Source organism: Haliotis asinina, chromosome 14, assembly GCF_037392515.1.
Source record: "Haliotis asinina isolate JCU_RB_2024 chromosome 14, JCU_Hal_asi_v2, whole genome shotgun sequence".
Classification (NCBI taxonomy): Eukaryota; Metazoa; Mollusca; class Gastropoda; order Lepetellida; family Haliotidae; genus Haliotis; species Haliotis asinina.
Window position 1 is genome coordinate 33,423,896 of NC_090293.1, and position 24,157 is coordinate 33,448,052.

General features: G+C 40.2%; 1 protein-coding gene across 1 annotated transcript in view; it reads left to right on the plus strand.

The window, feature by feature from the left end:
- The window catches only part of LOC137262312 (uncharacterized), a 40,767-nt gene extending 27,128 nt beyond the window's left edge, over window positions 1–13,639 (plus strand). Inside the window, exons 2-4 of the mRNA XM_067800134.1 lie at window positions 3,722–3,954; window positions 4,364–4,405; window positions 12,979–13,639. Of these exons, the coding sequence (XP_067656235.1) occupies window positions 3,753–3,954; window positions 4,364–4,405; window positions 12,979–13,112 (378 nt within the window). The 5' untranslated portion in view covers window positions 3,722–3,752 and the 3' untranslated portion in view covers window positions 13,113–13,639. The remainder of the gene's footprint in view (window positions 1–3,721; window positions 3,955–4,363; window positions 4,406–12,978) is intronic.
- Window positions 13,640–24,157: the final 10,518 nt, after the last annotated feature.

Below are 24,157 nucleotides of genomic sequence, written 5' to 3' on the forward strand. Positions count from 1 at the left end.
GATTTCTTTTCGTACCCACAGACCATGACTTGTGACCATTCTGAGCAGCATACATTGTCTCCCTAGAAGGCATTTCAGTTGGTGCCAATTGTATTTAGACACAATGAACTATTTTCAGAACGAAGTCAATGACGTGTAAATATTAACGTGTGAAAAGATAGCTTCTCATTATGCTGAAATATTTAAGCTGTCATGCATTACCTGTTTTCTTGTACAGTTCAAGGTATCTATATATCTGTAAAGGTGCACGTGTCCATGTATTTGTGGCTTCACCACGATCAAGTTTAATGCATTTCTTACTAAAACAACCAACAGGTATTGGAAGTGATTGCAAGGCATTTGACTTTCATTTGTGTTGAAGTATACGTTTCCATATGTATGCCTCCCCAATATGGTGAATGGAATGAGAAATGATAAAATAAACAGTCATCTTTCTCTTTTTCCCTTCTCCAGATTTGGATAGTTATAAATGTCACCTTAAAAGGCTTGTACAAAAAGTTTAGAATATGTTTCTTCACCTTTGCCAAGGTCGCTGTTTTTCTCAAAGTCCCCAGACAATACAACTTTCAGTCTTCAATCCGTTTGTCAGTTTGAAAATAGAACATTACGAGTGATCAGCCCCTAGCTCTGTCATCGATTTGGGCGGGGATACGAGATAAATGTGTCTGTTCATTTTCCGTTTAATTAGCATCGAGCTCAGTAACAAACTCATTGGCCGTGTGATGAAACAATGGATACCGATATACAGGTCTTTTGAAATGAGCAGGTACAGCGCAGCCTATCAGGTGCAGTGTAGAGGACCGACGTCATAGTTGTTGCAGGCTGGTGCGGAGAGTTATAGCGTTTTGTTGTGTCAGGATGTGCTAATCAGAATTCTAGTCTTAAATTGGCAACGGTGATTATTTTGTTCTTCCAACTTCTAACGCATGTTCAAGGGCTTCACAGTAATAATAATCAATTCTGGAGGTCGGGGTTTGATTAATGTGGAGGCTCTTCATGATAGAATTTTACTGTGTACTTTTGCGCATATTTATTTATCGGATGATCCTCTGGTGATGCACGTCAAGACCCACGGTGAAAGCAAGGAATTCCACAGCTAATTTAAGCTTTCCAAGGCTGTTGGACACAATCTGAAATTTGAAGTTGATTTTGTTGATGGCGATGTACTGTTGGACTTCTCAGCGACCTGAGAAGCCATTGCATCGTGTGTACATGCAGTATGTGGAACAGAACAGCAATCCAACCGACTCCTTCGCCTGGTTGAAGTCGACTGGTCTCAGATGTGAACCTGAGGGCTTCCTTTTTGCTGTTCAGGACCAGTCACTTCCCACTCGCAATCGTCAGGATGTGATTCTTAATCAAAATGTTAACATGACATATCGATCATGCAATGAACTTACAGAGGCTGTCCAACAGCTTGTCGGTGGATGCCCTTCCTTGGCACAAACATCATATGATAAAAGACATGATGGCATGGTTCGCTGCTTTTACTATCGTCTCCGCCATGCCTGTGGCTTTGACCCCGAGGTCCATCCATGGTACGACCCTGAACATGTCCAGGGCGTCCTGGAAAATGATACTTTTAAACTTCTGTTGAATAGGCCAATATACAGCCTGAAACGAATTCCGGCCAGCAAACCTGATCTTGTCCTTTTTGATAAAACCGCTCAAATTATTTACATCATTGAATTTTCTGTCCCTTTTGACAGCAATATAAATGGCAAGATTCAGGAACAGCATGATAAATATGTGGACCTCGCCTTTGAAATGTCTCGCTTGCATCCCAGGTACACTGTCGTCAGGCTCTCTGTTGTTCTCGGTGCCCTTGGTTTGATACCTCGGCATCTCTTGGCGTAGGTCAGGAGAGTGCCCGGGTTCTCCAAGGGAAGCACAACCCTTCTGACAATCTGGGTAATGCAGAAGGCTGCAGTGTTGTCGAGCCCTCATATTCTCCAAAACGTTCTTGGTGGGTTCAACTAGGCAGCGTTTCCTGGGAGAAGTCCCATTCACTGTCTGGGCTGAGTGTAGAGTGGGCGAGGGCCCTGAGCTGATGATGAGCTTTACCGGCCTGACTGTGCCAGGATCACCCAAACCCTCTCTCGCCAAAACCTCGCCCATGGGCATGCCATCATGTACGTTTGCTCAAAATGATTGTTTCTTTTATGTTTTGTAGACTTTAAATGAAAGAACGTATCTAAATCAGTATCATGGCACAAACATTAACTAATTTTGACTTGATTCGCCTAATTTAGAACGTTACTAAAATATCTCGCCCATATTATGATATGATATAGGTAGGCTGTTCACGGAGTCCGAACTCGGGTTCCTCCTATGCTAAAAAGCGGATTCTTGTTGTTACTCGGTAAAAAATGTCCTTGAAATGTTTGGTAACTGTAAATTTCAGTGATCAACACTTTGTGTACCTTTTTAATGATATGTTAAATTTTATTTAATGGAACATTTGAACCCGGTTTTGAACACTGCAATCTTTCAGGTATTTTAACCCAAAGTTAATTCATTGAACGCTTATATCAGCACAATCATACATTTTTTCTGAAACCTTGAGATATGATTTGAAACAGCAAAATTTGTTCCTATTTCTTTAGAGCAACGGGAAACCTGAGTTGTAGTTGTGAACACTGTTCCGTGATGTTCCTGCATTATTCTGATAACTCACATTACTACTGATTCAAAACACATCCGGTTACCAGTTATTAACAATGATAACTGTGACCTGCTTTATTTTCATGTGCGAATGGTCCTTGAAAATGCTGTTGTTGATATCAAAATAACGTTATCCATTCAAATAAAGAGTCACATGACTAGGACTTATGAATGATTAAAGTCACAAATATTTTTTAATAATTACATTCAGTTAACAGCGTTTGTGGGAACTTGTCAATTTTAACCTTGAAAATGTTTATTCAGCTTCATGCTGAAACCTTGCTGAAACGTCACGGTGATGAACCCCTGGCAACTATCGATTTGCCCCATGACAGCTCTATCCGTCGCATGTGAAATATAAATAGTTTATAGACACACAGTGGCAAATAGATGGCACTACATACGAAATAATAGGAGATGCATACATAACAAGTATACATTGTAGGATACTAGCCAATATGATCTCTGGTGAACTCGAGTAACCTTGTATATATAATATTTGTCGTAAACCTTCACAGGGATTCTAACCGAAGCAATAATTCGTGAAAGTTTTCATTAGCCTGCTGCAACGTCAACGGGGATGCGAGGGGATCCAACAACGTCACCATTATGAAACTAGTTCATACGAAAATAGTATCACACATTGACATTCCACTTGCTTACTAAATGAAATATAGGTGAAACCTTTCGATAAATATAGATTTGAAGGGTGTTGTAAACGTATTGAAAATCTGACAAATATGTACGTACGCAGTGCGAACAGATAGGCAAATTTACATACAATAATCAGTTCTTGTTGGTTAAACATATGTGACCGTTTGAGTGTTATTAACACAGATAGGTAGAAAGCTAGCGTCACCAATTTCTGGTTCACAGAGGGATTAAACTTCCTCGCATAGTCCGCTCGCTCTTACGAATCAATAATCTTCAAGATCCTTCAGTATTCTTTACGCATGCAGTTCACAAGTCCTATCTACTTGAAGCTCATTAGCGTTGTATATAGGGTGTTGATTTAGATGGCGTTCACGTAGGTGGCGGAGATTGTTTGACTTATTAGTGTTCGTTTGATTGATTGCAGCTACCCCAGAATGCCCCGCGACTGGGGGACCGCCCCTTCCGTCCAGCGAGTGCTGGTGTGCCTGTGTCTCTGTGCACTTCCTCTCACGTGTTTAGCACTTCCGCTTCCGGAAAGTCAGGGCAACCCACAACTTGATAAACAGATGCAGCTAATGCGGATATTGTTTCGCCTTGGGGAGAGGGGACATTCATCACCATATATATATAGTCACGGTGAGTATTTAAATTTTTGAAACGGACAGATCATTTTGTTCAACAGTATACTTCAGATGTAGTGAGTGAGTGAGTGAGAAACCCTCTTCCAACCTTCAGCAGCATGTGTTTGTACATAGTTCTAAGATTTTCTGCAAATACCCGATAATAACATGTTTTCTATTATATATTATATGGTAGAAAAGTGGTTATTATCTATATAAATACTGTTGCATATAGACTGCTCACTAATGGCGAATGGATCTTGGGTCGGTAATGTAGCCTCGTGGTTAAAGCATACAATCAATCACCCACATGGGCACAATGTGTGAAGCCTGTTTCATATGTCCTCCGCTGTGGTATTCTTTGAATATGGCTAAAATCTGCGTAAATCCAAACTCACTGACCTATAGACTATTGTTCTTTACAGCCTTATTATCGCCGAGTTCAGGGCAAAGAAGAAAGCGGTTTGGTGAGTATCTGCCACATTTAATCATATCCGTTTATTTGACTGATGTGGTTACTTCCAGAACCAAATATATGATACTAGTACATTAAAGGGTGAGTTGCAAAGGGTGAGTTGCAACTTTTCGGTTTGGGGCAGTGGTTCAGCTAAGTAGTTAAAGTGTTAAAGTGTGTAGGCATTCCGAAGGACTGAGTTTGATTGGTATAGTGTGTGAAGCCCATACCGTGATGTTGATGGAATATAGAAAAAAACAGGCGTAAAATATTTGGAGTAGTATGTTTTAGGATTGACAATTGGAAGGTACGTCGGGGTATTTGTAACTGTGTAAGCAGTGAAAAACGAAACATACAAAGTTATGGAAAACAACGTCTTGTTTGGTCTTTTTAGCATAGCGAGCCGTTTCGATTCAAATAATTTTACGTTGACAACTATGTAAAACTCAACAAGGAAATCTCATCATCCATAAAGTTGCATCTTTCATTTTTGATTCATAAACTTCAAGAATGCCGATAAAACTGCGTGCAAGCAGTAATTGTTTGACACACGAGATTTCCAGGAAAGTTCTGTCTTGTGTAAATGTGATTTACTGTAAACATGCAAATCCCATAACCGCTAATGCCAAAGAAAGGACAAAAAACATATAGATACATTGTGCTTTGAAGTATCTTTCTGACATGTATCCTTGTTTCTTGAAGAACCTGTGCATGAGTGAGTATGGTTTCACGCCGCTTGCATCAATACTTCCTCAACATCACACCAGAAATGTGCCTCACATATTGCATCCTTGTGGGGAATCGATCCCGGGTCTTTGGTGTGACGACGAACGCATTAACCGCTTCACCCACGCCTCCTTGAAGAACTGAGGGCACACATGTTAAATCACATTAAATGCATTTACGATTTCTTTGCACAGTGTTTAATGCATTTTGGTTTTAAAAACACAATGCCATTTAAAAAGTGAAGAATGCTTCACATGTGACATTTTTGTGGTTTTGTTCGGATATTACATGAATAACAATCTACATCTTCCGGGTTTTAGGGAAGAGTTATCTTTCCTTGAAATAACTGTACCGTTATATTTGTTGACAAGTTTCCTGTCAAACGGAAAAAAATAGAGAGAGTTGCCTCACGACATGGGTCTGTGTCTTGTCATTTAGAAGATTACGTTTAAAATCGATAGTTAGTATTTTTTAACACAAGACGTCTTGCAATATTGGAAAGCCAATCTGTGGAAGGTAGCGGTGCTGTATAAAGCAGTGTCGTATAATGTTATTTTGAATGAAAAAAATGGATCCAACTCCATTTATGTTACTCTGATAAATTACCAGCATAAAAGTTATCTTGGGTTGTTAAATGTGTCAGCTTAGGTTGAGTGAATGGGTTAAAATTTTAGTTACGCCAGCAATAGTCAGTTATGTTGTCAAATGAAGCTATACAGCTGATTATGGTATTAAAACCTGAGAGATAATATGATAACTAACAACGTGTCACCAAAATGAATTGAACATTGATATGTGAGTATTTGGCAACGATGCGATATAAACGATGGTGCGATAGATCATTAGCAACAAAGGAGAGGTAATGAAACCTTCACCCTGGTGGTTAAAGCGTTGGCTCGTCACCCTGAAGTTTCGTGTTTGACTTCGCATATGCGTACCATGTGTGATGCTTATTTCTGGTGTCCCGCATCGTAATAATGCGGCGTAAAACTAAACTCTTACCTTCAGTGGCAGTTGAATATACCAATGATTGAAGCGTTCGCTCGTCAAAACAGACTCGGTTATATCCCTGTTGCATTGCTGGAGTATTGCTAAAAGTGGCTTAAAACTACACTTCCTCTCTCATCATAACACAGTTTGAGGTTTTTGAAAATATGTCCTTTACGTCCATTGTGCACAAGGGACGTGGCGCCAGATGGCCAATACTACTGACAGAAATTCTGCACTGATCTTCGATACATTGCCATGAGACATACTAATGATAAATATTCTATGATCAGGGTTTAAATAATTATTCAATACTAAGTAAATCTTTCAAGACATTTTATCGTAGAAACGGAAATGATATTCTGAATGTGACAGTTCCGTCCGTAACCATGGAAGACCTTTTTGAACTTTTGGCACTCTGATAACACTCGTGTACGTGTTGAAGACGGTCTGTCTGAACAATCCTGCCTCACAATAGACAAACAATAGACTTGTCCGAGATGCTCCTAGGTCTCATGGCTGAGTGTGCTACAGAAGAGTCACTTGTACTCAGGAGGCAGTAGATACAATGAATAAGATATTCGACACTCAAATCTCTGTCTTCTTCCTTTGATGATCAAGTACTCACTTTCTACAGCGGTCCCTTGCGCACCTGCTCCTCACGAAAAGCTGGTGTAACCAGTTTTATAGACATCCACTGACTTCATTATGTCGGTACTTGATGTACAATCTACCAGTAGAATCTGCAACTCATGGAGATTTTCCATAGAATTTTTGAGAGCAATCTGTGGTTTAGACCGACTGCATAAACTACCGGTACAGTTCCCCGGGGTAGATGAGATATAACGTACCCACTTGGGATCTTGCACTAAATACTTTAAGGTTCTGCAATGTGAACGGCTTCTTAGGAATGCCTCATGTTGCATTGTTGCTTATATAGTTGTTACACTTCACACTCAGCACTATTCTAGCTATATCACAACTATATCGAGTCTGGACCAGTCAATCCTGTGATATACCGCATGAGCATCGATCTACGCAATTGGGATATGTTGACATGTGTCAAACAAGACAGCGAGTGTGGCACTACGATCCTGTTAGTCGCCTTTGGCAAGCATGGGTTGCCGAATACCCATTCTAACCCGATTCTTCACGGATATACATTGTCCTGATAATTTCGGAATATTCCGGACCATCCAGCGCCATAACATGCTGCATTTACATTGGCTGAACGATTGTACTGAAAAATATCGTGTTCCACTATCCCGTGTGATTCATGCCAGGTGTCACTCAGTTGAGATTTGTATCTCGGTAAATACAATAAACGTTTGGTTTCCGGGTCCGAATGCTGCATTATAGAGCAGGGCGCTGACGTGGTGGATTGACTGTCGGATTTAGGGTCATTGCAACCCATTAGTCTGGATTGTTGCTCAAAATAAACTGACGAGCAAAAGAAAGTACACAGGATGTGTTTCGTCCACTGATGGAAAATAACGAAACCTTTCGATGAGATGGAAAATGTATATTGAAGCACACTGCAACACACGTGTTGTATCAGCAAACTTTTAACAATAAAGAGCGATGTAGGGATGACCACAACAGACTGTTCCTACGATGCTGGAAAGTCAAGGGCATTCCAAGTATCTATCGGTAGGCCCATAAGGCATAAGTCGTTTTGTCACTGTGAATCGGCTCGCGCGAAGACCCATTGATGTGACTACAGCTGAAGTTACCGTCAACATCCGGTTGCATAAGTGAATGAACCACAGATAGCGATCCGCTTGGGATGCTGTGGCTCTGGGACGTACACTTCTGGGTTGATCACATGTCTGACCTGTCATGTTGAAACTGTTAAACAGTCTTATTATGGTTTGTCTTATGCAGGCCTATGTCCTTGCAATATGGCTGTAAGAAGCACCTAATTGTGACATTCCTATTGCCCGTTGTCGTTGCGCCGACGTCCGTCTTGGCTTTTTGTAGTGAGAATTTTGTCAAGTGATCGTTCAGTCTTCAGGACAAACTGGTTTTGTACCCTCTGTACGGAATGCTAACACATGAGACAATAAGCACAATGTTGCGAAATTCGTGCAAAATTTACATGTGTCTGTGGCTGCACTTTGGCAAATGAAACATAATGATTGCTCGTATGCTCGCCAGTTTATCATTCATTGCTTTGTTTGGTCCAAGTCCCAATTCGACAAGTCCTTTTCTGAAGTAGTCTTTTCTATTCGCTTAGTGATGTCTCAAAGCGTACTAGGCTTTGAAACAAAATGATGTTAAAGGTACTCATCATTTCTAGTCGGCAACACGTGTAGCCTATATATCATTCTGGTGAAAACGGACGAATTTGATTCAAACAACGACACGCAATTCATTTATTTTATACTTTACGTTAATTTGTTTCATGTTGCATTCAGGTGCGGTTGGGTTGCCTGATTGTTCGTGCGTTTGCCACAGCGTGTCTTTTGTTGCTGGCAGTAATATTGCTAAACTACACTCACATTGCATTCCATTCACCTAATGATGCCATCACTGGAAAGCGAGTGAGTGGCGTTTTAGGCCGCTTTGTCATGGGATACAAAAGATACATATTTACCTATGTAAGGAATCGAGCCTTGAGAGTTCGGCATGACACGTGGACGTATTTAACTTCTCAATCATCTGGAAGTCACGAAAGAAAAGGTAGTGCAAAACAACGCAAAAGCACGAGTTGATCGCTCTCAAGATATTGATCAATGAATGGAATCCACTTATTTTGCAAAGAAAGATGTAAAATTTCAAAACGATGCTCATATGAAACAGGAATTACAAATTTTGAAATGTGTTCTGTGTTGTTTCACTACATCTGAAACCAGATGATACTTCCCTTCAGAATCAAGCTGTCTTTCCGTTCTATCAAATTAACCTGGCAATGAAAGATACACAGAAACTCAGGTTCTGAAACCTAGTCTCGCTACGTTAGTTATTTTGTTCTTTCTTTCTTCCTTTCGATCTTACCGATTACAAGATGCAAGGATTTATTCGGTATTAGTAGCTAACTCATTCTGCTAATACCGATTTAACTTAGTATCCCTCGAGACCATGCATTTGATATATCGGAAGGAGGGCAGCTCTGATAAGTGATATATGTCTTCAAGCTCCAGGGAAAATATTATGAAATGTATGTTTTGAAATCATCCATCGGATCTATAAATCACGGGGAAATATAATACATGAAAAATAACACACTATTTGTGATCATATATTTGGAATGATTGTACCATTAGAAGGGCAAATATATAATGTAAACTACCCATCAAAAGTTAAGACTCACTTGTGTAGATATAGTCACATATTTCAGTCAATTGTTCTATACTAGATTTTGCAATATATTCCACACTATTAACAGGCAGGAACTAAAGTATTGTAAAACAAATTCGTAACGTTGAAAAGGTTATTGTCAATAGATAATGAAACTCTGTGAAAATTGGCGAATTCTTAGCAAAACTGTTAGGAATGTAACAAGTTAAAGTGACTTAAATTGCTGTTTGGCTAAGCTAAAACATGGCATTAACTGGCATTAGCGTTTCTAAGCGTTGAAAATACAGCCAATTCAATACAACCATCAGCTGAGCATAATTGGAGTTTAAGGGTAATGAACACGTTTTAAAACTATATTTATTACAGCTACGACAACAAGCTGTTGGCACATCTGGGTGATTGAACTCGCTGTGTAACTAAATATGAAATGTCACATGCACACAGCTGCTTTCGTTTTGCAATGTGAGAATTAGTTAGCGTCAGATGTCTCGTGAGGTACCGACTGTTTTCTACATACAGTGATCTATGACAGATTTTGGTAAGAACTACGTCACGATATGATCACTGAAGAGTGAGTGAAGTTCGTTTTACGCCAGTATTCCAGTTATATGATATAACTGAGTCTGGACCAGACAATCCAGTGTTCAACAACATGATCATAGATATGTGTAACTGGGATACGATGACATATGTCAGTTAGCCCGTTAGTCGCCTCTTACGACAAGCATGGGCTCCGGCAGAGTAACCCTAACCCTGACCTTCAAGGGTCCGAACACGCAAGATAAATAGTAATTATTGAGTCGAAATTATACTAGAATCATGTTTATAATTTTATACGTTATATAAATAGGAAGTATTTGTACACGCGATTATTTCTGATTATCTAACCACTGCACATTGATTCCGTGAAATATTTCACGGGGCGGTTTAAGCGTCCGCTGGTCACGGTGAAGACTCGGGTTTGGATGCCCAGGTGGGAACAATGTGTGAAGCCCATTTCACGTGTTTCCCTCATGATACTACATTCAAATCGTAATATATAAACGTTGTATGCAACGTTTCTTCGTTGCTAGATCCTACGTTAACATTAAATGAACATAGACAATATATAAATTAATATACTGGTAGGAGCAACAGGATCGTCGTAAGAAACGATGATTCATAACGAATATTTGTTTGACGTTGAATCCGTCTGTTTGTTCGACAACTTTAATCACGTCTGTCTTTGATCGAATATTAGTGTGCTATATATAGATTAGTGTTACATGTATAATTTGAATTACTTATTATGTGTTGATCTGAAAACTATGAACAAGTACACAAGAAGAGAGAAAACAAATAAACGCAATATATCTACGCATGCATCGTGCACATTTCAAGCGATTTTGTTTGAAGAAATAGACAATAGGTTCATGTTAGGTTTAAGAAGCCTGTCGTTTACTTTTGAAAATATGATAAACTCCATGGTATCCGTTAATTACCAGAAGAACTTTAGCTCAAACTTTGTGCAATTTGAATATCAATATCACCTCAAGGCAGCCATCTCTGATTGTAAAAACAACTTCAAACGTCTTCTGCTCCTAAACTCAAACGGCTAAATACTTGATCCCGGGTTGGGGAAACTGGAGCTATAATTATTTATTTATATCTTTCGTTTAAGGCAACTTGGTATGAAATCAAATATGGTAGCTTGCAGCCACATTGGAAGAAATATCATTCCATGATATGTCATCTGTCGTAATTTCTTTCTCCTGATAATCCATTTCTGAAACGTCCCAACATGCAGCTGATGAAGGTCCCGACATACCCTAAAGGGTCGTTAACAACGCTGAAAAGGTGTTATCCTTAAACAATCGGAATCGCATGCTGATACCTATGTCACTGAGCCCGTCTCACAATGCGGCTCCCAGCTCAAATGCGTTGTGTTTTGGTGTAATGTGACTGTAGCTTTCCTGACTGAACCGTTTAATCCCCTGTCTGTAAAGGAAGGAATTAATGAGAAAAGTATGAGCTGATAAGGTTAAACTAATGTCTCAAATGCTGTGGTATTGCATTTACAAAACCCGTAACGGTCTCAGACATATCTCAAAGACGTGTCAGTGCAAAAGTGTGACCACATATTGTTTTCAAACAAAAAACTGGAATAAACGAAGTTAGAGAGAAAGGTTATTGATGGACGAAAACGGGAGTTGTCTTCAGGGACAAAATGCTGAAATTTTTTGCGGACCTTCATGCCCTTGAAGTTGCCATGACTTCTGCGTCAGGGGAGACACATAAATACATTTCCTGTGAAGAAAATTAGATTAATTCACCTTACAACCATACCAAATCTTTGTGTCTCAGTGGCTAATTACTTGTGACTGTGTTGCTTATATTCGTTTGATTACTGGTTGAAATAGTCGTTGGCTATTTCAAGACCATTAAAGAAGGTATTTCGCAACAATTCGAAACAATGAGCCATAATGAAAGGACTACCTTGTGCTGGTGTCACTGAGCCACTATAGTCCTCAGCGGTACAAACGGCGATAGACCATTGTAACATTTTAACACATCAGACCACAGTTACAATGGAATATGTATGGCTTTGGCAGCACGAAAAGGGTGTAGGCCACAGCTCCAAAATGCTGTACGTCACTGCATCACTGTAACACAGTAAATCATCACAGCCTAAATCACCGTACGCCACAGCAGTTCAAAACTTAATGTGTTTACAGTCTGTGCGTCACTACAACACAATTACTCTAGTCGACAACAGTTTTGAAATAACGTTGGCCACAGCAGCACTAAAATAAAGTAGGCCTCTGAAGCCTCAACATGAGGCAGGCCATTGAAACACTGAAATAATGTAGGCTTCTAAAGAACCAAAATGACGTAGGATATTGAAACACTGAAATAATGTAGGTTTCTAAAGCCCCAAAATGACGTAGGCCATTGAAACACTGAAATAATGTAGGCTTCTAAAGCCCCAAAATGACTTAGGTCTCTCCAACACTAAAACAACGTTGGCTACAAAAAATGGCAAAAGTGACTTTGGCCTCTCCAACACTGAAATAATGTAGACTACAAAAAGGCCAAAATGACTTAGGCCACTGCAACACTCAAATAATGTAGGCTACAAAAACTGCCAAAATGACTTAGGCCACTGAACCCACAAATTAATGTATGCCACTAAAAAACTAACATACTGACGGACACTGACTTGGCTGGTACAAATCCTCGTATCCCTGTTGCAAAGATCGAAGCTCATGCTTTTGATCACTTGATCTTGTCCAGACTCGACTGTTCACAGACGTACGTCATAAAGCTTTAGTGTGAGTGCGTACAGTTTTACGCCGCTTTCAGTAATATTCCAGCAATATCAGGGCGGGAGATCATATAGGCGCGGGGTGTAACAACAACGCAGGCTATTGTATGAAGCAAGCCGAGGAAGCTCAAAATTAACGTTGGAATCTGAAGCAACAGAACACTGAAAGCTACATATAGTGTTAAAATAGAGAAACCGTTACCCTAGAAACATGCTATAATTAGGAACGCTAAACAAATACAGGGCTCACATGGTATTCTCTGTTGCAGGTATTGCGGGTTTGGACAATGTTAACTTCATAACGAGCACCCTGGATCAACTACGGGCGAGGGAGAAACCGCCCATATTACGGCCACGCGTTACCATGGAACAGTTACAGGAAATGATGAATGCAGGCCGCTAGGTGGCGCTGGAATTATCGGATGTTCCTTCTACTTGAAAAAATACCACATTGTGATGTCAACAAACAGTATTGATGAAGAACATGTCCTGCAGAGCAGCTCTACGCTAAATTGTGAACCGATTGGATGAGTGAGAGAACCAGCATGCCTATAGTGGCACGATGTTAATGGGGTCTCCACTACGAGCGTGCAATATGTGAGGAAGAGCAGCGTCCTACTGGAGACCCCTCGACTAACATTCTGCATATTGAACTTGAACCCCTTGCCTCAATTCCATTGTCAAGAAAACTGATTTTGAGTTGAACCTGAGGTGGACAGAGATCAAAATTTGGAAATACAGAATCTTTCGAGAAAATATGACATATTTCGTTACGTTTGGGCCAAGGGAGTAGCGTAGGCCATTGGCTTGTGTTGGCGAGGCATATCGTCAGTAAATGTTAATAGTAGTGTGTAGTTACCTATTGTTTTGCTCTTGACTGTGAATATTCTGTTGTTTTGTAAATGTTTTCCCATAAGACAGTTTTTCTTCGTTATTAACACAAAACAATAGTGTTATCTACAATACTTCTTCCAATGGCAATTTGGTGAATGAATCTGGCGTGCTGTCTGGACAAACAAACTTGTTGGATACGAAACTAGAATAAAAACAATAAGCATTGTCCTTGACCCCTCGTGTGCTTATATGTCCAGGCAGGGTTTGGCGGGAAACTATTGTATTTCACTCTGACGTTGCCCTCATATGACGTTGTCAGCCTGACGTCAAAAGGATATATTGTAGTACACATATAGTACAGAGCTGAATTACTCTGTCGGAAAGGATTATAGGGCTATTTTTATCAAATCGGGTGCTATTATAATAAGACTTATTAGTTTTCGTTTAATAAATTAAAATGATATCAATCTCGTAATAGTTTCCATATTTGGTGTAGATACATTTACGTGATACCGCCTTTTGCCGGTATTTCCTGATTATAGAATTGTTTGACGTTCCTTGTGTGTTGACATTAAAGCGTGGAGAGTGACTATCACGGCTTTTTTATCAATTGTTGACGTTCGCTCACAGCGTCACAGAAACTACTCACGAATGACTATCTATGCACTAGTCATGCTAATCATGAACCAGTCGTTATCCACGAGCCGACTTCTAACCAATGTCAACCACTATCCACACAGGTCCCATGACCCATTACCCACACGCCATTTATCAAGTAAACTCCATTCACCTACCAACAACCACTATCCACACACTACAAACACCCACCACCCATACAGTATCCACTCCCAATATTCTCCCATAAGGCACTACGAACAATCGATATCCGTGCATATTCTATGAATATGATCCATTATCCATATGCAAACTATCATATACTATCAGTCAAAACATTGATTACAGAACGGTATCCTGCTGACCAGGTGTTATTGCGCAGTTTAGTGCAATAACCAGTCCAGAATTTTAAGACCAACTCATTCAACCGGATACATGAATATTATTCAATATTATGTGATACATCGAACCACTTGTATATTGCATCACTAACCTTCTTCTACTCATTGCAAACACTTTGTGCAGGGTGATCTGTCGTACAGCATGCTCAGACAAACGGAAATCTGAAAATCGAGAACATCTCAAAACCAGGCTCGGCCTCTAGAAAAGATTGTCGAACATTTAGGGCCTTGATATTATAACAATAACATCGTACGTTACAGAAGTACACCCAGTTAGCGATATTAACACATGACAAGTGTAACCAGTGAACCAGATGAATTGTGCATCATCGCGGGACTTCTTCCAGCAGGGCCGGTCTGAGACGTCTTAATTAACGACATGCAGTCTACACCTCCACATAGGATATAGAAATAACGATTTTATGGAACCTTTAGATTAAGATTCATTTGTAAATTACGTTTGCTTATGAAGCTAGGAATACGAATTCAGTGTCCCCATAGTTGTCTCCTTCACTTCCACACGAGAACGTTCGGATCAGCTGAAAAGTTGGTCATTGTGTGCACGGGTTAATATAGACTCTTGTTTCGGTTTGTATCCGTATAAGTCTCGTGAACCATATTTCAAACACTAACTATGAACTACTATTTATTCAGTAACCAACCACCACTATCCACACGCTACTCACATACCCGAAGTCTTGCACAGCACAAAAATCGACATCACACGAAGATGAATTTAACAGTTAACATTTTATCAAAGGGCGTTGTTGAACTCAGTTGTCATGTGATCAGATAATGGTGCAAAAAAAAAAAAAGAAGAAGAAAAAAAGAACAGAGTTGAGATTTTTATATTATAACTTACCATGGACGAATTACCATCGACCACTGGACAACTGCAATTAATTACCAGATCGATTAATGTTCAAGTTCATACTCAGTTTCAAAACACTTTCATTTACACAATAGCCGCTCTTCAACGTGTGAAGAAGGTTGAAGAACATTAATTCACTTACATCATGGCGCGTTATCTCATGGCGCGTCATCTCATGTGGGAGTTAAAGATCAAAGTTTTGCATTTTTTGCTGAGCTTGGTGTTATCAAATTTAAAGAAACAAACACAGACGAAATGACACACGGCGACAAATACTTGACTGAATAGAGTCAACCACCGGGCAAACGAGAGCACACACTTTAAATTTGGACAGGAATTTCAAACTGTTATCATATCAAAATTTACCAAATTCAACACAGTTGCCGAAACGGTGAAAACATTGATGAAAAAAACATGATAAAAAAATGTAACACTGATATGAAATGCATCCATCGACTAATCATTTCATTTCAATTTAGCCACGGTGAAACCTGTTTATAAACAGTCAAAAAAGAATCTCAACCCCTGTTCTTAAAAATCAAAATTTCGTTTGAATCAAGTTATTGCTTCCAAACTAAATTTTATTCAAATGTATTGAAATTATACACGTATGTAATGAAGAGTACTATCTAAACAATTGCATTTTCACATATAAGTGTATTTTAATGCTAATTCCGACACAACGCATGAAATGACCCTAGTGACTTCGCACAAAAAAAGAATAAATATATAAATAGAAAATGCACGTGCAAATCATGAAAATGGCAGTTAATGTAGTGGTGTATAAAAGCCCATGTACTTTCGTATTTTATTCATTCATTTGTCTCTGATAAGCAGTCTGTGTTAAAACTGCCACGACTGAGTGCTTCCGACAGAAATATCGCCATCGCCATCGCCATCTTTAAGCCGGAAAAAGTTTTGAAACTGTTCCACGGCACCTAGATGTTCACAAACAACGATATCCCGACTTTGGAGCCGCTGCAGCAACTTCAATTCGACCAACGATCGCCCAAGAAGTGGAAGGCCAGGAATCACGATCCCCACTTCAAGATCGGTACATCCGGTCCATCACTTGCGTTATCGGCATGCCATACCAACCGTGACTGCCACACAAATACCAGGCTTGAGGAGTGTCATCTCAGATGATTACGAACCGTCTGAAAGAAGCGGGTTTAGGTGCTTGTAGACCAGTTGTGGGACCTGCACTACGCCGACTACATCGACGCCGACGATTCAGGTGGTGCAACAGCGTCACGTCACGTCACGTCACGTCACGACGGAAGACACTGTGTGTATAGAAGACGTCATGAACCTTATTGCGCCCATCTGCGACCGACAGGTGGACAGATTTGGCGGGCACGTTTATGGCTCTGGAAGCCATCTCATACAACCGGAAATCAGACTTGGTGATAGTTACAGGGAACCTGACAGCCCAACGTTACATCAACCACGTGTTACAGCCTCACCTTCTCCCGATTATTGACCAGCAGAGGCAGATTTTTCAACAGGACAACGCCCGGCCTCATACTACACGTACAACATTCTGCAGAATTCCAACGTCAATCTCCTGCCATGGCCCTCTAACTCACCAGACCTCAACCCCATTGAACAACTGTGGGATACTCTGGAACGACGCGTACGTCAACGTCAGCCCCCGTCACAGACGCTGCAACAGCTCGCCGTTGCACTGCAGGAGGTGTTGAGAGCCATTCTCCAGCAGAGAATCCGGCGTCTTATCCGTTTTTGTCCAAGGGGATGGCGTGCAGTGATTGTAGCTCGAGGTGTTCATACGAGATACTGAGAAAGACGTCCCCTGGTGACAAACTGGTGTCTGCGAGACGACTTTTGAAATGACAGTTTTAAACATAGCCATCTTGGTTATTATTCTGCCAGATTTCAGACTTTTGTCTTAAATAATAAAAATGCTGTGTCGTCCTAAATCTAAAGATTAAAATATCTAAAATACAGGGGTTGCGTTTCTTACTTGACAGAGTTTATTTCCTTTTCTCCAGTAGCTTATTTGATGAATTAAGCATCGATTGGTACAGATTTTGAATGATGTGGGCTGTTAAGAGTAGCTTAAGTCGCGCATCACCTTCCACTAATCACTCATAACATTATTTTCATATTTATATATATGTTAGAGAGGTAGAAGAGAGATAGACTGAGGAAGTGACAGTGAGAGAGAGAGCGAGCGATAGTGTGTGAGAAAGAGAGAATGAGAAAGCGAAAGAGAGAGGTGGACAAGTGCTTCCAACTTAAAGCAGGTGGACGAGATGTCCTATCAGTCATTCAAGAGGTGTATGTCCTGTAAATTACACCTTCAGTGCTATGCGCATGTCATGTTACGTGGCATGTTAAGAGAGAGAGAGATAGATAGATAGAGAGAGAGAGAGACTGACAGAGACACAGAAAGTGAGAGAGACACACACACAGAGAGAGAGAGAGGGGGGGGGGTTGATCTATTACACATACAGCAGTGTGTGTGAGTACAGTGAGCTAAACCAAACTATCGAAATGTTAATCATTGATTATTATTAGTATATTTATAACATGATATAATGGTAGGCGAATATACATAGATCCCTATTCTTTTAACTATGGTAATCAAAAAACAAATCTCAGAATGGAGCCAGTTTATACTTGATTGCATTTAAGACATTGGACAGGTAGACAGCCTCAAATATAGTCTCTTTGATATGTAATATAACGATACCATTTACCGTATATTCTCAGCTATATTGCATCCCACAGGTCCAAGTAAGGATTTGGTTAATCAATCAATTACAGGGTGGAAAATATCGGTGTCCAGAAATGGTGCATCTCATAAGATTGCATTGTAGTTCTAGTTTATTTGTTGGGATGCATACATCAGTTTCTTTGTCACTTTATTTGAATACCCCTGAGTATTCTAATTATCTGAAACCTTGACCATCAACAAGGGCGATGACCAATGACCAACGTGACCAGAATATGACACTGAAGACATTTTCATCTCCCCATTATATACACAACTGCGGCGATTTATCCAGATTTCGTCAATTATTCATAAAGAGGTCATCAATTATTTATCGAGTGGTATTACAGTGGCCATATGGAGGTATGATCACGTGTGGCCTGGTCATCTTAGACACGTCCAATTACTGACCAGAGCTGTGCGGTGAATCACAGCTCCATGTTTCCAGAAAGCATGTCAGTGAATGAGTGAGTGAGGGAGTGGTTATTTAACCCGCACAATATCCCAGGTACATAGTGGCGATCTGGAAATACATGAGTATGGAGCAATCTGGTGATTAACAGCATGAGCTGTTTATAAGAAATTGGAATACGATGACATGTGTCAGCCAAGTCAGCGAAACTGACCACGTGTTCCCTTTAGTTGTCACTTACGATAAGCATGGGTTCCTGAAGACCAATTCTAGCCCGGATCTTCAGTGAATGAGAGAGTGAGTGAGTAAGCTTTGAACAGTAGTCCTAGCTGTGTCCTAGAGTGTCAGAATAACGTAGGACGAACAACATTAATGAAGGTTTTAGAGACCTCACCTCGTCGCCTTGGCGACGTTTTTCGGTTGTCAGCACCTCACACGCATACGAGTACTTTAATAAATTTATATACGCCAAATACCAACAAATAACTTAAATCGCTTCCGCCTTTCCTCCAACATCAACGTATTGTATAGAAAGCGGCTTTACAACCTAAAGCCTCACTCAATCACTCAGTCATCCAGTTGTATTGGACTGCCTGTTCCCATGGAAACACGACTTGTCAAAATGCTTAGTGATATCTGATAATAAAAGACCGTCAGTACTTTCCACTAACGGTAGTTATTGTCTCTCCTGACACATAGAGAAAACTCTTGGTTACTTGGTTATGCTAAATTCGAAAGTAAACTTTTGACAGCCACGAATATCTCATGAAATCTCTTGACAAAAGAAATGTTATTATATACTACTCATACATTATACGTTTTACTGTAACATATATTCAGTTGTCGGGCACAGCTTGATCTTTCCCTAATAAAAATTGAAACATATATATACACGTTGGATTGATGCGTCGTTATGTAAAGCAGTTGCTATCAATCTTCGAGTGAAGTATGTTTCCCCTGAGAGCATTAAAACTGACCTGGTATCAACTTGTATTTCAAACAGAATAAAAGTTCGGTTATTTAATGACAGCTGTGTAAATGTTTCAGTGACTGAGACGAGGGATTTGTGATAGGTATTCTTGGAGTCTGTGAAGAGAAGAATTTACTGTTATAACATGAGGAGCCGAAGGTCTATATCTATAGTTATGTTCAAACAATCACTGGCTGAAGTATCTTTAGACAACATACGTAAAAAAGTTTAGCATTCAATGTGTCTTTCTTAACAATCTGCCACAAAAGCACCAATTATGTACAGAAATACTCGACAAGAAACAGGTAAACGGCATTGAATATTTTTATCCAGTTAATTACAAAATCTATAGAATATTCTATAGAACATTACAGCATTTCGAAACTGAATGTTTCGAAATTCAAAAATAAGGGTGAACATATGAATAGATTCATTGACAACGAAAATTAATAACTGTGGTTATCTTTAATTTAATGACTTTAAGTTTGGTCAACTTCCATTAAAATCTGTCAATAATAATTTTACTACTTTTATTAGTAGTAATAGTAGGTAATCAGACATCTCACAACCATATATTTACACCAACAATTTTAAAGGTTTGAATTTAAAAATCAATGCCAACATGCCTACATGACCCACGTGTCCCCAGCGTGGACATTTGAATCTGTCGTGAGTTAGATGCTTTAACATCGCTTTTTGCAATATTCCAGAAATACCATGGAGGTGGACACTAGAAACTGGCTTCACACACTGTATCCATGCGGGAAATCAAACCCGGGTGTTTGGCGTGACGAGCCAACGCTTTAGCTACTGGGCTACCCGATCGTCCATTTCAATCATTAAATTACTTTAGTACTGTCTTTCTCAAAGACACAACTTGATATATGAAACATGATCGCCGCCTCACTTGTGTCTGTTAATTTTAAAAGATTACAAACTGTAATCATCATGCATATCAATTAGTCAATGAGGCCATGTCCAAAATACACATGACAGTCACCTACCAAGAGTTATCGGTTTGCAAATGTCTTTGAGGTTTGTTTCCAGTAAATCAGGATAAACGAGACAGCTTCAGTAATTTGTCTGTATTTGTCCAGAAGAATTCCTTAAAACGGGAGCCTAACTTTTCATTCTGCGATGTGTTTCATTGAAAGAAAAAGTAAAACACAAGCATTTACACAACATATTTAACTGACAGGGCACTCAGACATTTAACGACGATGAACCCAAATGTTTCTCTAGTAGTTGTAAACAGGAATTTAAGCTGCTTTCTATAGTATGTGGACTGGCGGGGGAACCTAGTAGTGAAAGCGCTCACTCGTCACGTCAAAGATCCATGATCCATTCTCCAGTTGGGTACAGTGTAGTGTGAAGACCATTTCTATAGGGATATTGCCAGAGCGTTACTACGAACGGCGTAAAACCATACTCACTCACACACTCGCTCACTATTAAACTATGGCTTAACACATTGTCTTTCAAATCACTGTATAAGCTTTAAACTAACTCTATAACTCTACTCTGTCCTAACATGTCACGCATATTAAATGATGTCGATTGGTCAGCTCGTTTTGTAAATCAATGTTTCAGAGATCGTAATTTGCTTTCCTTGAAAACAAGAGCTTCAACATTAAAAAAAAACCACAATCCATAGTTGACAAAAGAAAGAAAATTTCAATATGTTCCAGGGCGCAATTTCAATGCGTAAAACGAAATAACTATTTGATTTTTTTCCGTGGCAAAAAACCACAAGTCCTCATAGAACTGTTTTAACAATGTGTTTTGTGCGACAAGGTAACAAAATGGCTACTGAGTAAAAATCTCATGGCGAAAGAAGCATGATATATATTTCGTCTCGGCGTGAATATCGATCACAAATAAAGGCGTAGAAATCAGTTACCTACTTGGCTGGTTTAAGATATGTAACGCTTGAAAATTGACGTCAAACGCCACCCGAAGCCTCGGATCAGACACAGATTATCTACGCTATTCATTACCCATGTGACCAATGAACGCCAAGGTGGGCTTCCTCGCGTTATTAAGGCTCCCGTGGGTGCTGTATGTTAAGCTTAGATCATTCAATTTTACAGCGAACGGTATCGCACGGTTTGTGATCACTTTGTCACGATCTTTCTCAGCTGAATTTCACCTTACGTGTTTGCTGTGTCAATTGGCACAAGATGTGTTGTCCTCGGTCATGCATCTTTTGGTGAAATATTATCTGAAAGCAGTAGCGACCCTTTTGTCCTACTTCCTTTGAGAATTATTGATAAGAAATTCAAACATGTACGGTGATAAATTAGACTAGCTTTTGAATATGTGAATGACGCATGCAACAGGTTGAGTGACTGAGTTCGGTTTAGCAATATTCCAGCAATATTCCATCACGATGAGGTATACCAGAAATGGGCTTCACACATTGTTCCCATGTGGAGATTTGAACCAGGATCGTCGGCGTGACGTGCGAACGTTTTATCCACTAGCCAACTCCACGGTGCCGCAACAAGTAGAACGGACATGACTCCCGTCTGGTGACATAACTATTTGTTTGTTTATTGGTCAACGCCGCACCACAAAAACATCAATATTCCATTTATGGCGGCCGTCTGTACATAACTGAATCTGAACCAGACAGTCCATTGATCAATAGCATGAGCATCGATCTACCCAACTGGGATACGATGTCATGTCAACCAAATCAGCAAACCTGACCATGTCTTCAGTAACTGAAGATCAATTCTAACCCGGGTCTTCACGGGAACGTCATTATTTCACAGTGATCAAAAAATGTATGCTCAGAGACAACCGTCTCTTCTTTTAGCACAGATTACGTATGAATGTGGAAAGGTTCTGTCTCTTTAATTTATCCAAACAATTCCCGTTCCTAAGAAGCGACTATCAACGTTACTATCGATATGAATGATAAACTTTGGATTTTGCAATCTGGCGTCTGGTTCTGTCCTGAATCGCCCACTCATGGACCATATGCCAGACTGTACGTATGAAGTGACTTAATGGGTCTGTAAGTCAAACCTGACTGATTGCGTGTCATCGTGGCTTTTCTGTCCGGATTCGGTTAAACATAGGCCGACGTGCTATAGCTAAAATAATGTTTAGCGAGGTGATAACAGTCAACATACATATCAGTCATGAATTGCAAGGTGTAACGTGAAATAGCTGCTAGTCAATTTAGCTGACTTACTGTTGGGCTCAACAATACAATGGGATAAGTCGGAGCAGCTCGATGGCTAGAGTGCAGGATCTTCACACCAAAGATCTGGGTTTGCGTCTCCTGTGTGAAGAATGGCTGTAGCGGGGGGTTGAAAAGGACAAATTGATGGTGAGGCTGAAAAGATAAAAAATGAGTCGATTCCTGAAACAAAGACATGATGCCCTTGCATATTGAAAATAAATCACACAAACACACACACATACACACACACACACATACATACATATATATATACACACACAGAACTCAGGGCGCAGTGGACAAACATTCAAAGTTTATTTTACAGCCTCAGGTCAGCTGACCATGCGACAGATACCAAATGAGAGGGTTAGATGGCTGAATTTTGTGTGCTGGTGGTTAGATTCTTAATTCTGAGAGTGTGGGTTCGAATCCCGGCCAACAATCCCGGTAACAAAGGTACTCGAATCTGTTCTTTACTGAGAATGTGTGGTCCCAAATACAGCTTGTGTTACACAGGTGCCACGAAACTCCAAATGTTCATGTTTGACCCCGTTCAGGGATCGATGACAAGAGTACAGGATCAATTGATCTGCGTGAGTATTGTTATACGCCCCTTTTAGCAATATTCCAGTTGATATCACGACGGGGGAGACCAGAAATGGGCGTCACGCATGGTGCCCAAAATGTTATTCGAACCCCGGCCCTTAGCGTGCGAGCGGATGCTTAAACCATTAACCTACCCCATCGTGCCAACGTTCCGCGAAATCGAGATCAGACGGGGAATCAGATTGCTGGAATGTGTTTCCTTGGCTACCAGGGACCAGGACGCAGTTTCTGCGTTTAGGGAGTGTGCACGTGCTGTTCATCTCGATAATGTGTGCGACCGCATGTTGTGTTTATCCTTATTTCGCCAACAGACGCCAGCTCTGTGCACAGTGTTGAAAACCTTGGATAATCACCTAACGCTTTCAGATCAGTTCCGATTCAACTCATGGAAAACACTCCCTGATAACATCGAAAAGAACGTCAAGTCAACGTCAATTAGACGGAATTAGACCTGATCAGGAATGACAAGAATGAGTGACCTCAGACCATTCCCCAGTTAAACACATTAGGGCATGACAGGATCGGTAGAAGTGTGAACTTGGCCAAGCGATGCAGGAGGAGTTGGACAGACTCCCGCAAATTGCCATTTATGCTTTATGGACAGTATGCTTCGTTCAGTGGATGAATAGTTAACACATAACGACTCACTGATTCAAATCTTTAATTTCGTAATATCAGACCTCAACCACATCGTTATTCGGGATCGTTGGGCGTAATAATACTTGAGCGGTGGAGTAGACCAACGGTTAAGCGTTCGTCATCTCGCCGAAAGTCCGGGTTTGATTCCCCATATGGGTGCTCTGTGTGAA